This window comes from Sus scrofa, chromosome 2, assembly GCF_000003025.6.
Source record: "Sus scrofa isolate TJ Tabasco breed Duroc chromosome 2, Sscrofa11.1, whole genome shotgun sequence".
NCBI classification, from domain to species: Eukaryota; Metazoa; Chordata; class Mammalia; order Artiodactyla; family Suidae; genus Sus; species Sus scrofa.
Genome location: NC_010444.4, coordinates 41,740,375 through 41,756,636, shown reverse-complemented (window position 1 = coordinate 41,756,636; position 16,262 = coordinate 41,740,375). Strand labels below are relative to the sequence as shown.

The 16,262-nt window shown below is 53.8% G+C and overlaps 1 protein-coding gene across 1 annotated transcript in view; it reads right to left on the bottom strand.

Moving 5' to 3' along the window:
- Window positions 2,013–16,262, bottom strand: part of ABCC8 (ATP binding cassette subfamily C member 8) — an 87,651-nt gene continuing 73,401 nt past the window's right edge. Inside the window, 11 exon segments of the mRNA XM_005661102.3 lie at window positions 2,013–2,256; window positions 2,762–2,824; window positions 3,274–3,407; window positions 4,440–4,543; window positions 4,914–5,022; window positions 5,205–5,283; window positions 6,478–6,608; window positions 6,756–6,876; window positions 7,676–7,789; window positions 8,343–8,445; window positions 13,445–13,537. Of these exon segments, the coding sequence (XP_005661159.2) occupies window positions 2,119–2,256; window positions 2,762–2,824; window positions 3,274–3,407; window positions 4,440–4,543; window positions 4,914–5,022; window positions 5,205–5,283; window positions 6,478–6,608; window positions 6,756–6,876; window positions 7,676–7,789; window positions 8,343–8,445; window positions 13,445–13,537 (1,189 nt within the window). The 3' untranslated portion in view covers window positions 2,013–2,118.

Here is a 16,262-nt window from a genome sequence, read left to right as displayed (position 1 = left end):
CTCCCCAGAAAAAAAAAAAAAAAAAAAAAAAAGGACCTTAGTAAGTGTAGAAACAAAGTTTTAATACCCACTACTGAGAATACTGGATGCCGCAGCCCAGAAACCTGGGTAGTTGCATCTTCTGAATCATGACCCACACTTCCAATCCCACCCCTGTATTTTAAAGAGGCTTTGAGTCACTTGCTTTGCAATTCCTTACATCTGCAGCCAGATTCCTTCTACCTTAGGCTGGAGGCACCTGGGTTTGAGGGGCTGTGTTCAGGCTGGTTTAGGCACTGGGGGTCCCAGGCTCGGCCTGAACGGGAGTGGTGTTTCTACTTCAGGCATCAGCCTAGGGTTGTTCTGTGGCTTGGGCTCCCTCTACTACTTATGGTAAGTATGGTCTTGGGATAAATTACCAGAGATATAGTGCTTCAGGTGGGGAGGAGAAAACAGGTTGAGTAGGGAGCTCAAGGAGACAGAGTCACATAGGAAACTTCTGGGGTAACTACAGCTGTTCAGCCATCAGAAAAAGAATCTTGGAAAGCCTTCCCAGGGAGTTTGGGAAACCCCTGGGGTCCAAGGATGATGGACTGGTCGTTTTGTGTGGGCCAAAGTATAGAACCAGTGTAGACACCGAGTGGAACAGAAGTAGGCTTTGTTCTTACATATGAAAGAGTTAGTTCTAATGACCAGGGATGACTCACATCTGTGGGGTATCCAAATCAAAGCTGGCCAACCATCAGGGGTGCTATAGAGGGGTTGGTCTGAGATGGCCTTGGGCATCTCTGCAAGACTTCAGTGTGGGCCATGCCATGCCTCAGTGCCCATGCTTCTTCCCTTCAATCCCTTGGTGGGGGGAAGGAGGGTTGGTGGAATCCTCTTCTCCCTCCTCAGGCTCTGCTTCTTGGAGGCCCAACAGTGGAGGGGGCGGCTTGGCCCCCAGAGACATCTCCGAGCTAGAAAGGCTAGGACTTGCCTCACGGTGTGGCCTCAAGGCCTCAGCTGTTCCTTGCTTCACCCTTTCCTCCTAAAGCCCCCCACCTAAAGAGCTCAGCCTCCTCCTGCTCTGCTCCTCATACTCGTCTCCCCCCAACTCTCTACTTGTCAGGTTCATTGCTCTCTCGAAAACCTTCTCCAATTCCCCTTTGGGTGTAGTCTTGTCCTGGCATTCAAGACTCTCTGATCTTATTCCTCCTCCCACTGTGGGCCCTTCTTTCTATCTCTCTGCTTGTCTAATTCCCACCCTTCCCATGCCCAACCTAAATTCTGCCTCTCCCAGGCAGCCAGCCAGGCCTCACACAACTCTCCCTCCTGAGCTCCTCTGACTCCTGGAACAAGCAGAAAGCTCTGCTGGGCCCCTCTCCAATGACTGGTGGGCTTTCCTTATGTTATATGATTCTGAGCACCTTGCAAGCAAGAGGGTTGCAGGCCCATGTCTCCTAGGTCCGCACCTCAGGGCCAAGTACAGCCAGTACTGAAGGCAACATGTAAATGATATCAAAATGATATGTAAATGAGCACCTTCCATTTCTTGGCTGAGGACAGGTGTGCACTCCTGTTTCATGATGCACATAGGACTCTGAGAGCAGCTATAGGGGGGTTTTATACCCCCCCAGTGCTTGGGCCTCAGCATCTCCCAGTCACCACCTGGCTGACTTGTGCTATATGTACTGTGGTTTCTCCCTCTTCTGAATGTCCCTGTACATGGGATGGAGATGGGGACATGTGATTCAGGCCTAGCCATTGTAGCCCTCTGACCACAGTGATTGGGTGGGAGTGGGATGGGATCCAAGTTGGTCCATTGAGATTTGCTCCCAAGATTTTGGCTGGAACTATTGGGAAAGAGTGTCTCTTTTTTGGAGGGCTATAAGCCGAAGGAGCTAATGGCCATCTATGGGGAAGGGAGAAGAAGATGGAACCCATCACCCCTGATGTCAAACACCTGGATCCATCCATGCCTGAAGTAGTACACCTCCTGGTTCCACTGGACCCACAGCCTGCCCTAGTCCCTTTCCACCAGACCCACGGCCTTCAGTAGGAAATAACCCATCTCTTTATTTACAAGTGATTTATAGTTAGAAAACCCAGGCAGGAGGTGGGGCAGGGTGGGGCATGGGATGGCCCTCGGGCGGTGGGTCACTTGTCTGCACGGACAAAAGAGGCGAAGACGCTGTCCTTCTGGCTCAGGAGCTTCTCGGGCTTGTCAAACTCGAGGATGGCGCCACGCTTCAGGACAATCACCAGGTCTGCACTCAGGATGGTGTGCACGCGGTGCTGGGCGGGCAGGAGGGGCTGTCAGGGTGGCGGGGACAGGGCTGGGGCAGTTGAGGGCATCCCTCCTGCACTTGGACGAGGAGTCATGTGGCCAGGATGTTCTTTCTCTGTGGTGACGGCCCTTTCCTGGGGCGACTCCAAGCCCTCCATCTGCTAATGCCACCCTCTCCCTCACCGAGACTTAGCTCTGCCCCCACCTCCAGGCTTCAAGACTCAGAGATCCACCAAGGCCCCCATCTCCCATTTGCTCTGGGAAAGGGGTGGGCCTTGGAACCTAGAGACAGCAGGGAGGTTTGAGGGGGGTGCAGGTGCAAAGCCTCCTACACCCCAGATCCTGCAATCCAGGCTCCCCGAAGCCCGCCAGACCCCTTGCCCTGCACTGCTCCATGGTCTTCTTGCGGTTACCAGGCACAGGTGAGCCCAGACGCTGCTCTCTGATTGACAGCCTCAGAGGGCAGCCCTCTCTCTGGGTGTCCCGCCCACACCCCCTCAGGGGGCTCCTTACCGCGATGGTGACCACAGTGCGGTCTGCAAAGGCCGTCATCACCACCTTCTGGAGGATGTTTTCCTGCCAGGTGGGAGCAGCAGCTGTTGGCTCACCTGCCCAGTTGGTGCCGATGGGCCTGGCTTTGGGGATGTGGGGCCCAGGTTTGTGGCCCAGCTCCCACGTGACCCCCACCCCCCGGCTCTAATCCTCACAAGACCAAGCAGGTTCCCAGGATTCAGGAGCTGGACTCAGCCTGTTGGGTGGCTGGCTGTGTGCATGTGTGCATCCTGAGTGTGTCTGAGTGTGCTGTCTGGTAGGGGATGGGTGTGAGGTCTGTGGGTCCGTGTGCACCTTGTGTGTATGGCTGCTATGCCCTGATACTACCTGGAGTCAGCCGTTCACCTTTTCTGCCCCAAATGACCCTTGATGTTAAAAGCAACTTGAACTTCAGGACTACTTTGTGCAAACTTCTCCCTAATATCCCTGGAAACTCCCAAAACCCCCAGCCCATGGGGGCATCCAGCACTGACCGTGGCCATGTCAATGGAAGCCGTGGCTTCATCCATGATGAAGATGCTGGTTTTCCTCACGAAGGCCCGGGCCAGGCAGAACAGCTGCCTCTGGCCCTGGCTGAAGTTCTCCCCACCTTCCGTGATGATGGCATCTGAAAACAGCCCCCAGGGAAGCAGGGCAGGGCTGAGTTCATTCTTTTTTTTTTTTTCCTTTCTCATCTTTTTGCCTTTTCTCGAGCCACTCCCACGGCATATGGAGGTTCCCAGGCTAGGGGTCTAATCAGAGCCATAGCCACCGGCCTACACCAGAGCCACAGCAACACAGGATCCGAGGCACATCTGTGACCCACACCACAGCTCACGGCAATGCTGGATCCTTAACCCACTGAGCAAGGCCAAGGATCGAACCCGAAACCTCATGGTTCTTAGATTCGTTAACCACTGCGCCACGACGGGAACCCCTGAGTCTATCCTGTGTTGTGAGTTTAGTGGATGGTGTGGCTTCGGAGTGTCAAGAAACGGGTGTACAGGAGCAAATATGTAAGTATGCATGTGGGTGCCGGTGTGTGCAGGGTTGCTGCACCTTTACACAACGCAGGTGCCATCTGCAGGAGTCACAAGGAGAAGAGCGCCCCCTGGAGTTATGCGTGGCTGTGACCCTGGGGGTTCTGGAGGGAGCATGTCACGGAATGTATAGGTGCTGCTTGTGTGGGAGTCTTGGTGGGGAGATAGTCTAAAGTCAAGGCTTGGCTGGCCCCCTACTGCCCCAGGGGCTGCAGCAGAAACATCAGGGCTCTGCTGACCTCCGGGATGGGGACAGGGTCTTCCCAGTAGCCTTGCTGAGTGACTTGAGCCTGTGACCCTGCCTGGTCAGTCTTTTCCTTCCTCAGGGCAGAACTGGGTAGGCAAGTGGACAGGGAGACCAGGGCTGAATATACTTGTCACATACTTGGGAAGTGACCAGTATCCTGCAGGAGGGACCAGATCCTGAACGGACCAGGTGTGTGACCTATGACAAGTCCTTTGACCTCTCTGAGCTCCTGCATGGTGAGAAGTAGAACTTATTGGTCTCTGGGATCCTGCCAGATCCTAGACTCAAAACTCTGGGCAAAGCTAAGACGTGGGTGTGAGTTTTCCCTCCCCAGCCCCTACAGGTACCCAACCAGTGCTCAGCTAGTAGTTACCGAGGCCCCCCGGCAGCGCCTTCACCACCAGCTTCAGCTGGGCTATCTCCAGGGCCTCCCACAGCGTGCTGTCAGAGCACTTCTTCTCTGGGTCCAGGTTAAATCTGGAGGGTGACACAGAAAGCCCTCAGGGAGGGGACCAGTGTCCTGGCTCCATCCGCGGGGGACATGCAGAGGGTTAAGGCTGGTGAAGGGTTCAGTGAGAGAGAACTGGTTGACTTGGGGGCTTGGCTGGGAGGAGCAGCAAGGTGGCAGTGGGTGAAGGAAAGCATCCCAGGCTGAGGGGTGGGGGACCCCTCCCAGGGTCTGTCCAGGCCTCACAGGGAAGCGAAAGGCATGAGGGTGAAGCACCGAAGAACCAGCGCCAGACCTAGTCCCCACGGAGGCTCCTGGCCTTGCCCACCCCTCCTCTCCAGGCCCCAGATCGGGAGGAGTGGGGCGGGGTCTGGTGGGATGTGGGGTGGTGCAGCTCACCGGATGGTGCCGCTGAAGAGGACGGGGTCCTGCAGGATGATGGAGAGGCGCGAGCGCAGGGTGTGCAGAGGCAGTTTGGCAATGTCGATGCCGTCGATGATAATGCGTCCTGTGTGCACAGTGTCACAGGTGGGGCACCAAGGACTGGGGAGTCCGTGATGCTGGGGACAGGGTCTGCCTGGGACGTGGGTCTCAACGAGGATGCGGGGGGAGGCAGTGATGGCTCAGCCTCCTGTGATGTCTGACCGCACCCTTGCCTGAGGACTCCTCTGGTGGCTTCATCCAACTCACCTTCGAACATGTCCACCATGCGGAAGAAGGCGAGAGAGAAGGAGGACTTCCCACTGCCCGTGCGACCACAGATCCCAATCTGGAAAGAGAGGAGCAGGTACACTGTGGCACCCGGGGTGGCTGGGAGCATCTAGTGCTGGCTCTGGACTGTGCAGATGTGGGAGGGCCCAGTATCTCTTCTGGCCCTGGCTTTCTGACCAGCTTCTGTTTAGCCAGGGCTGGGCCCCAGGGTTGGACTTGTTTCCTGCAGTGGGTCTAGAGGGGGCTCCCACTTGCTTGGCTGTGCCGGTACATGGCTGCAGGGGAGCCAGGCACACGGGTGTCTCTCTATGTGACTGTGTGTGGTGGGAGGGCATAGAGTAGCTGAGTGTGGTCTTCATGGGTGCCCCACCTTAAACTGGAGTTGCCTCTGATTCCTTTGCTTCCTGGCTCATGGGTACCAACAGGAACCTCAGCAAGGGACCATTTCAGAGACAGAGACAGAGGTGGTGATATAGTGATACAGAAGGACGGGAGAGGGAGTTCCTGTGTGGCTCAGCGGAAATGAATCTGACTAGGACCCGTGAGGATCGATCCCTGGCCTTGCTCAGTGGGTTAAGGATCCGGCATTGTTGTGAGCTGCGGTGCAGGCCACAGATAGCTCAGATCTGGTGTGGCTGTGGCTGTGGCGGTGGCATAGGCCAGTGGCTACAGCTTGATTTGACCCCTAACCTGGGAACCTCCATATGCCGTGGGTGCAGTCCTAAAGACAAAAAAAAAAAGACACACACAAAAAAAAAAAAAAAAAAAAAAAAAAACAAGGATGGGAGAGGTAGAGACAAATGGGAAGAGCCAAAGGCAAGGACAGAAGTACATCTAAAGGCCAGAGATGGTGAGATGAACAGCCACAGACAATGACAAAGTGGGAGAGACAGACACAAAGAGATAGGAGGGGGGCAGTGTCAGAGCAGAGGGGGAGTAGGGATGGAGTCGGTCAGAGTGGGATCAGAGTGTCAGACAGGGGCTCCCTCCCCAGGAGAGGGCAGCCTCGCCCCTTGCCCCAGGACCCTGCTCAGAAGCTTGGGGGCCAGGGTCCTGGGAGAGCCCCTGACCATTTGAAGGGGGCCCCTGACAAAGCCCCCTCTAAGCCTAGGGAGCCTGGGGTGTCTAGTTCCTTGGTGGGTGAGTGAGGGCAGCAGGAGAAGGGGAGAGGGAGGGAGAGGGAGGTGGGCTGCGCTTTGTCACTGTGAGGGGCCCTGTGGCTGTCCAGCCCACTGCCCTCCCCGCCCCTGACCTTCTGTCCTGGGGAGATGAGGGCATTGACATGCTTCAGCACCGGCTTCAGGGAGCTGTCGTAGCGCACACTCAGGTTCTGGATCTGGATCTTCCCTTGGTCCGGCCAGTTCTTCGGGATCAGCGATGGTGCTGGGGGCCGGGCTGGGGGTCAGCCAGGCGTGGGCCACAGCTGGCATCCAGGAGTGGCCCCCTACCCCCCGGCTCCTCGGGCCCCCATCAACCCAAACACACATCCTCTCTGGGTACTTTCCCCAGAAGTCCTCCTGCGCCCCTCACCCAGCAGCCCCTCGTAGCTCTCGGCTTCGGTTTTCAGGAGCCCGTGGATGCGCTTCACTGCCCCCAGCTGGATCTCCATGTCCGCCAGATTCCTCACCATCCAGTTGAGGTAGTTGGACACCTGTGGACAATAATGATCACTTGGTCCTGTCCCTGGCCACTGGGATGGCTCTTCCTCTTCTTCTTCTTCTTTTTTTTTTTTTTGTCTTTTGTCCTTTTAGGGCAGCACCAGCGGCATATGGAGGTTTCCAGGCTAAGGGTCTAATCAAAGCTGCACAGCCTACACCACAGCCTCAGCAACACCAGATCCGAGCCACGTCTGTGACCTACACCATAGCTCATGGCAACACCAGATCCTTAACCCACTGAGCAACACCAGGGATCGAACCCGCAACCTTATGGTTCCTAGTCAGATTCGTTTCCACTGCTCCACAACGGGAACTGCCAGGATGGCCCTTCTTTTATTTTTAAATTTTTAAATTTACAATGTGTCAATTTCTGCTGTACAGCAAAGCGACCCAGTCATATATCTAGATACATTCTTTTCCTCATATTCTATCATGTTCTATCCCAAATGAGTGGCTATAGTTCCCTGTGCTATATAGCAGGTAGGTCCACACTGCCTATCCATTCTAAATGTAATAGTTTGCATCTATGGGATGGCCCTTTTCAGAGCCGAGGCTGCTTTTTGCTGCTCACAATTGGCTGATCAGGGGGCCCTCCTGGAGGCTTGGGGGTTACAGGCCCTGGGCAAAGGGGCAGAGACCTGCAGTAAACCCTCCTCCCCACACAGTCCCACTGGCATCAGACTCAATGTAGCCTGGGGTAGGGCCTGGGAGTCTCTCAGTGGAGGAGGGTGCTCTGGGATTCTCTGGGTGCTGCTGGCTGACCCTGCCCCTGCCCTGCCTGCTGCCACTCACCATTAGAGCATAGGTGAGGCCCAGGCCCACCAGGCCGGCAGAGAGCTCCCTGTGCAGGGAGTTGGAGATGGAGGTCACGGCTGCGATGAGGACCACACATGCACCGATGTACTCCTGCAGAGGGAGTGGAGCTGGCCTGCGCCCTCAGGGCTTGAAGTCCCAGCACCCCCCACCCAGCTCCTTCCCTGCATAGAGCAGCTCAGCTGAGACTCAGTCCAGTCCCGCCACACACATACACATCATCAGACACACACGGGGGCACATGGAGGCTGGAGCCCAGGAGACGTCATGTGCACATAGCTTATGCTCCCCGAGCCCCAGCCACCTGCACACGGCCGCACACGCACGTCTTACCAGCTGGCTCACACGTGTTGTGTCCTATGACCCACTTCAGACACACATTTGTCATAGCTAAACACACAGCTGTTCTCACTCTTGGCATACGCCTCAGACGCACAAGCCTCCAGGCAGGGACACAAGGAAGGGGGGCTCAGGTCAGACACAGAGAGGACCACCATGGTTGGGAGAAGCAAGAGGGCTCGGCGCCCACCCGTGTGCACATGAGCCGGTAACCATCCTCTCTTCCGACCCTTGGGTCCCCGCTTGGCCCCTGCGCTGGCTCCACAGCCCTATAGGACCCCCCTGTCCCAGGGGAGGGGGCACTTGCCATACGGACTTCTAGCCACCTGTTGGCGGCCGTGAGGAAGAGGGAGGCAATGTTGTTGGAGTCTGTGTATTCAAGGAGCTTCTGCTGGAACCGGGCCTCGTACCTGGCGGGAGGATGAGGAGGGTGAGGGGGAATATTCTCAGTCCACACAGCCCCCAGCTCTCTCCTCGCCTACAGAGGGGGCTGCCTGCGCCCCCAGATGTGCCCCTTCTGCCACCTTATATGTACCATTTCCCCCCCACCCCCGAATGCCTTTCCAGCTCCTTTCTGTTCATTCAAACCCATCAAGAGTGCCACCTCCTTCAAACTCTTGTTTTCATCTCAAGACCTGTTCTCCTCTGCGGGGCTGCCCCGTTACAATAAAGGGCGCCTCCATCCACCCCGTTGCTCAGACCGGAACCCTAGGAATCATCTGGATTCATAGCCAATTCCTCATCCTCCTATTTCCACCTCCAGCATAGCCCTTGCCTCTGCCTGCCTCCCTCCTGCTTGCTGCCTACCGCAAACTCACTTGAGCCATTGCATCAGCTTCCTAATAGGTCTATTGCTATTTCCCTATAGACCGTTCTCCGCACAGCAGCCAGCATCATCTTTCTAAATCATAAATCGCATCCTCTCTCTGCTGCTGCTTCAAATATCAATGACTTTCAGGATGAAGAATCACCTCCTCGCCAGAAGCCGGGGTGAGCCAGCTCCTGCCAACCTCACCAGCCTCCGTCCATGCCACAAATTCCCATGCTCACTGTGTTGTCGCCACAGGCATTACAGCAAAGTAGTTTATTACTTTGCTTGCCTTTTGTCAGTTTTGTGACAATGCCACGTTCTTCCCTACCCCAAGGCCTTCGCACATGCTGTTCCTTCTTCCTGGAATGCTTTTTTCTTTGCTCTTCCCAAGGCCGACTCCTCTCATTCTTCAGGCTTTACCTTAAATTGCACCTCCTCTGATCGGCCTTTCCCGGCCTATTGTTCTTCTTCTCTGCAGCCTGATTGTTTCACACTCTTTGCTCATAGATTAGTTTTTCTAGCTGATTATGGTCCGTCTCTCTCACTAGACTGTAAACTCCATGAGGATGGAGACCATGGCTGTTTTGTTCACCAGTGTATGCCCAGCACCTGGCACTGGGCATACACTGGTGAATTAAATTTAGTAAATTGTTAGTAAATTTAATTAGTAAATTTAGCTAGTAAATTTTTTTCTACACCACAACCACAGCAACACCAGATCCAAGCCACATCTATGACCTATACCACAGCTCACGGCAATACCGGATCCTTAAGCCATGAAGCGAGGCCACGGATCAAACCCACATCCTCATGGGTATTAGTCGGATTCGTTTCCACTGCATACAACGGGAACTACAGTAAATGTTTGTTGAATGAATGAATAGACTCTCCCTGACCTTCTAAGGCAGATGGGATCTTTCTTTTCTTTTTTCTTTTTTGTCTTTTCTAGGGCCACTCCCGTGGCATATGGAGGTTCCCAGGCTAGGGATCTAATCAGAGCTGTTGCCGCCGGCCTACGCCAGAGCCACAGCAACACGGAACCGAGCTGCATCTGCAACCTACACCACAGCTCATGGCAACGCCAGCTCCTTAACCCACTGAACAAGGCCAGGGATCGAACGCGCAACCTCATGGTTCCTAGTCAGATTCATTAACCACTGTGCCACGATGGGAACTCCAGATGGGATGTTTCTGTATGAGGAACTCTGGAGGCTTCTTTCCTGCCACATGCCCTCATCACGCTCTCCTTTGCGTTACCTGGTATGGCTCTGCCTCTTCTCTCTGACTGGGCTGGGCTCCTGGCATCACTCTCCTTGGCCACCCCCTTGGACCTGGCTGGCTTGGGCCGGGCCTCAAGGAGGCGGCAAGAGGACCTGTTTGATGGCAGCTGAAGGGATGAATGAAAGCCATCTCAGCGTGGTCTCAGGCAAACAGCTGAGGAGACTTGGAGGGACTCAAGATGGATCTTGTTGGGTGTTTGCTTTTCACTTCCAGAAAGTGTTTGCTCTGGGTGGACTGCCTGTGTCTGAACCATGTGTTTGGGAAGAGCAAAGTGAGTCTCTGAGGTGTGAGAGGGTGTGACTGCCCAGCCATGGGGTAGGTGTGTGTGTGTGTGTGGAGGGGGGTGACGTGTCTGAGGGGAGTGTGAAACCATATGCCTGAGGGTTTGAGTGAGTGAATGTTGAAGACCTGTCTGTGTGAGAGCACGTGTGGGTGACGGGAGTGTGGAGAGTGGGTGTGTGTGAGACGAGGCACTTTTGTGATGGGTGTGTGGCTGTGTGAAGGACATAGAAAGAGCCCATCTTTGGGGCCGTGAAGACCCAGGTTAGCGTCTGAGTGTTACTATGATTGGCTGTGTCTCAGGACCAAGACTGTTTTCTCATCAGTAAAATGGGGATAGTAATAGTTCCTATATGGACTGAAACGACCATTCAGTGTTGGGCACTCTTGAAACTTTTTTGGGGGAAGAAGCAGGGCCTGCAGAAAAACCAGAAGGTCAGACAGGCCTGGGTTCCAAGCCCAGCACCAGCTCTCACTGTCTATGTAACCTCGGGCTGGTTACCCAGCCTCCTCTGTAGAACCTGGCTTCTCCTACCTGTGTCATGAGGCTCTTGAGAGGATTAAATGCAATAATCCACACATGTGCCTGGTACATAGTTAAGTGTACAACCAATAGATGGTCGTTAGCTCTCAGCAGGGCAGGCTGCCAGGCAAAAGCCAATGAATTCAACACATCCAGGGATGATTTAAAAAGTCCTTCAGTCAAATTGAAAAATCATCCACCCGGTCGGTGCAGGGTGAAGGGGGACTCTGGGTAGCAGTGTTTCTGGCTGACCACAGGCTTGCTCTGAGGCTGGCTGCAGGATGCTGCGATCCGCTCAGACCCTACTGAGGGCATCTGGCTCGCTCTAGGAAAGTCACAGACTCTCTCTGCCCCAGGAGCCGCCCAAAGGCCTCCAGGACATCAATTCTTTTTTTTTTTTTTTTGTCTTTTTGCCTTTTCTAGGGCCACTCCTGCAGCACATGGAGGTTCCCAGGCTAGGGGTCTAATTGGAGCCATAGCCACCAGCCAACGCCAGAGCCACAGCAACTCGGAATCTGAGCCGTGTCTGCGACCTACACCACAGCTCATGGTAACGCCAAATCCTTCACCCACTGAGCGAGGCCAGGGATCAAACCGCAACCTCATGGTTCCTAGTCGGATTCGTTAACCACTGAGCCACGACGGAACTCCTCTTTTTGCCTTTTCTATGGCTGCTCCCATGGCATATGGAGGTTTCCAGGCTAGGGGTCTAATCAGAGCTGTTGCTCCCGGCCTACACCACAGCCACAGCAACGTGGGATCCAAGCCACATCTGCGACCCACACCACAGCTCACGGCAACGCCGGCTCCTTAACCCACTGATCGAACCGCAACCTCATGGTTCCTAGTCGGATTTGTTAACCACTGCACCACGATGGGAACTCCCAGGACATAAATTCTAAGAGGAACATTACCCAACTGAGAGTAGAGGCTAGACCCAGGAGTGCAGAGGGGCCTGGAAGTGGAAGGAACTGGGAAAGCTCAGGCTTGTGAGGAGGAGACTGGGAGGAAGGCCTGGAGTCACATCAAGCTCCAAGGCACTTCTGTGGGGAAGACAGCATGGCTTGCATGGTGGCAGCAGATGCCTGGGGAGAAAAGCCACAGCCAGCGCAGAGCTCTGCTTTGCTATACTCAGACAAGACCCCAGAGAGGACCTCCCATGGGCCCCAGATGCCTCACACGTGAATGGGGCTTGCCGTGCCGCACCAGGGCTGCAACTGTACTCTGGGGATTGGAGGGAGGAGATGCAGGCTTTGCTGGACCCTCTGAGCTGATCCTTGAGCCTTAGTGTTAGTCCTGGACACAAGGTTAGGGTCACATGGTTACTGTCACACCCTGTGCAGCTGTGCCATCCTAAAAATAACCTGGAATCACTCTCTGGGTGAGGCTTAGAGACCAGAGCCCCATATCTGGGTCAGGGGGTCTCTGGCCTATCTGTCTGGAGGAGAGACACCGTTATACTTCAGACGGAGACTGAGGTGGGAAGCAACACTCCCTTCCATTCCCGAGGCAGCCTCAGATGTTCCTGTCAAGCTATAGCGCTGATGACACCTCCTCAGTGAAGCCTTCCATGACTGCTTCCCTTCTATGCTCCCACAGCCTGTGTCCCACTTTCTTTTCTTTCCTTCTTCTTCTTCTTCTTCTTTTTTATTTTTATTTTTTGCTTTTTAGGGTCGTACCCGTGGCATATGGAGGTTCCCAGGCTAGGGGTCGAATCGGAGCTGTAGCAGCTGGCCTACGCCACAGTCACAGCAACGCAGGACCCAAGCTGAGTCTTCAACCTACATCACAGCTCATGGCAACGCCATATCCTTAACCCACTGAGTGAGGCCAGAGATCAAATCTTCGTCCTCATGGGTCCTAGTTGGGTTCATTAACCACTGAGCCACGATGGGAACTCCCCATTTTCTTTCAGAGTCTTTGTCACATGGGCTTGTCCTGGCCTGCTCAAAGCCTGGACTGTAAATACCTCCAGGGCAGAGGCTCATCTGACTCATCTCTGTGTTTTTAGTGCCTGGCATGAGACTTGGTGAACACTCAGTAAATGTTTGTTGAATGAACAAGCAAGTTCAAGTCTGGCCTTTGTGGGACCTTACCGAGAACCTACCTGAGAAATGAGATGAAGATTTCCATCTCGGGTTGCAGTGCAGAATGAATGAGCCTGGCACGGAAAATTCTCAGCATAGTGTTTGGCTCAATGAAAGACAGCCTCAGGGCGGGCCCACGAGATGTAAAGGCCTTTCCAGCACTGATTTGTGAGGAACTGTCTGAGCCTCCTCTCTTTCCTGTTCTGCCTTAGTTCACGGAGGCCCTGAGCTTGGCTCTAGGCCTGAGCTTCTCCCCCTTTGGATCACAGCTGGAGCCCAGGGGGCCTGACTCTCAGGTGGACCCGCCTTGGGGCCTGAGGAGAGGCTGGAAGACATGCGTCCTGAGCCTTCCTAAGTGGAGTCTTGAGAACTGAATGTCATGACCTGTGACCCTGGCTCCACACCACCCCCTGGGGTGAATCTGGTACCTGAAGGCCCGGATGGTGGTGAGGCCTTCCACTGTTTCGGCAAAGTGCGAGAGCAGTGGGAGCTGGGTAGTGTCGTCCAGCTGCTGCAGGTCCCTGTGGCGGGGCAGGGAGGGAGGTGGGGGAGAGCAGACAGAATGGTTAAAAAGACTGCCTGGGGCTCAGCCGGGGTCTGAATCCCACTCCATCCCCCACTGCTGTGGGGGTGAATGGCTTCACCTCTCTGGACCTCAGTTTCGGGCCTGTATAAGAGGGAAAACAAGGGTACCACCCATCCAGCAGTTGTGAGGACTGGATGAGCTCGTTTATGTAGGGGCTGAAGCAGAGCAGGAATGGTTACTGTAATCCCGGGCGTCACCCCCTCCTGTCTGCATCTGTCCCTTCTCTTTGCTGCCCCGCCTCACTCTGTGGTAAAGGCTCGGCGGGCAGCATTAGTTCCCTTTCACAGGCAAGCAACCTGCACCTTGGGACAGGAAGACCAAACTCCAAGCTTTCAGGCCCCTCCCCAGCAACCACAGGCCAGGCTTCGGCACATCACAGGCCAGGATCTAAAGAGCTCCTTGAGAGGGAGAGGCCTGTGGTTTCCATGGCAACAGAATGATGCCTGCTCCCCAGAGCTGCACCTTCGTAAGTGTATTAGTGCCCACGAGGCCAGGCCGGGATGCAGGAAGCAGCTTTCCTGGACAAATTGTCATCAGGGCCAAAATGGGTGTCAGGGGAACAGGGTGGTTTCTCTGGCAGAAGAAATGAACTTTGTAGAACAGCTTGCCTGTGTTTTAAAAAAGCCACTGTGATTTTGTGAATATCAGTGCATGATGTTCCTTGTGGGTACCCGGGATCATCCAGGCAAAAAGCCATTTATACAAATCTTGATCCTTGTGGGCTAGGTAATTGTGGCCAAAATGTGTCTAAATTTAATCATTATTACTGCCAATTAGCATTTTGACTCATGTCTAACCAACTCTGTGTACTTGGGAGAGGTGCCTTCTGACTTTCTGACCGAAACCCCTAGTAAGAAACACATTCGGAGTTCCGTGTGCACAGGTAACGAATCCGACTAGGAACCATGAGGCGGTCGTCCGCCTTGCTCAGGGTACGATCCGGCATTGCGTGAGCGTGGTGTAGTGCAGACGCGGCTCGATCCGCGTGCTGTGGCTCGGCGAGGCCGGGCTACAGCCAATTCAACCTAGCCTGGAACCCCATATGCGGGAGCCCAAGAAATAGCAATAACAACAAAAAAAAAAAAAAAAAAAAAAAAAAGAAACACATTTCACATCACAAATCAGTACACACCCACACATCAACACACCCATACACAACCCAAACAAAGGTTTCATGAAGCAAAGCTTCCTGCTGCTCTGCAAATACAGTCTGATCTTTTCTATTCTTTTTTCTTTTCTTTTCCTTTTTTTTTTTTTTTTGTCTTTTTGCTATTTCTTCGGCCACTCCCGAGGCTTATAGAGGTTCCCAGGCTAGGGGTCGAATCGGAGCTATAGCCACTGGCCTACGCCAGAGCCACAGCAATGCGGGATCCGAGCCGCGTCTGTGACCTACACCACAGCTCACGGCAACGCCGGATCATTAACCCACTGAGCAAGGCAGGGACCGAACCTGCAACCTCATGGTTCCTAGTCGGATTCGTTAACCACTGCGCCACTGCGGGAACTCCTGATCTTTTCTATTCGATTTCATTAAAAAAAAAATACAGGTGGTCATTCATGATCTTGATTTCATGACCCACTGAGAGGTTGTAATTGACAGCTTGAGAAATCCTGGCTTAGAGATTATTTAAAATTGTCCCTCCACTTCTTTGAATCTAGGGGCTTAACAGAATCACTCCCAGAAAGAACCTCCTAAAGAACATTCTCAGAGACAATTTTGAGTAGAAAGAGGCCTGTGTGGCTCCAAGGCTCGTGGAGGTGAATGTGATCAATGAGAAAGGCTGAGAGAGGCTCCCTCAAGGGAAGGCTTCCAGCCGTGCTATGGACCCACGTTGGCTGCGAGGGCTGGTTTACCATAAGATCTCTCATATCAGGCACCTTCCGTTTTTTGGGTTTTTTTTTTTTTTTTGTCTTTTTAGGGTTGTATGTGCAGCATATGGAGATTCCCAGGCTAGGGGTCAAATTGGAGCTGCAGCTGCCTGCCTACGCCACGGCCATAGGAACACGGGATCCGAGTGGGGTCTGTGACACTGGACCCCTGGCAATGCAGGATTCTTAATCCACTGAGCATGGCCAGAGACTGAACCCTCATCCTCATGGACACTCGTTGGGTTCGTTACTGCTGAGCCACAACGGAAACTCCAGGCACTCTCTGGTTTTATGCATCAGCAGTCAGCCTGGTCACTGGAATCATACAAACCTCCTGGGAAGCATTTTGTCAAAATGAACCAAGGGCATTAAACAGGAGCATACACCCTGACCTAGCAACTCCATACCTGAGCATATCACCCAAGGAAATAGTTCAGAGAGTCACAGCAGGAATGTGTGCTGACAGATGGCTACATTAGGATAGTGTGATATGAATATTTCTAATTTTCCATTTTTTGGGGGACATGACTGTATTGCTTTCATGATGATGATTTTTTTTTTTGTCTTTTTAGGGCCGCGCCCATGGTATATGGAGGTTCCCAGGTTAGGGGCTGAATCAGAGCTATAGCCACCAGCCTAGCCACAGCCACAGCAACTTGGGATCTGCGACCTACACCAAAGCTCACGGCAATGCCAGATCCTTAACCCACTGAGCGAGGCCAGGGAGCAAACCTGTGTCCTCATGGATGCTAGTCAGATTCATTTCCACTGAGCCATGATGATGATTCTAA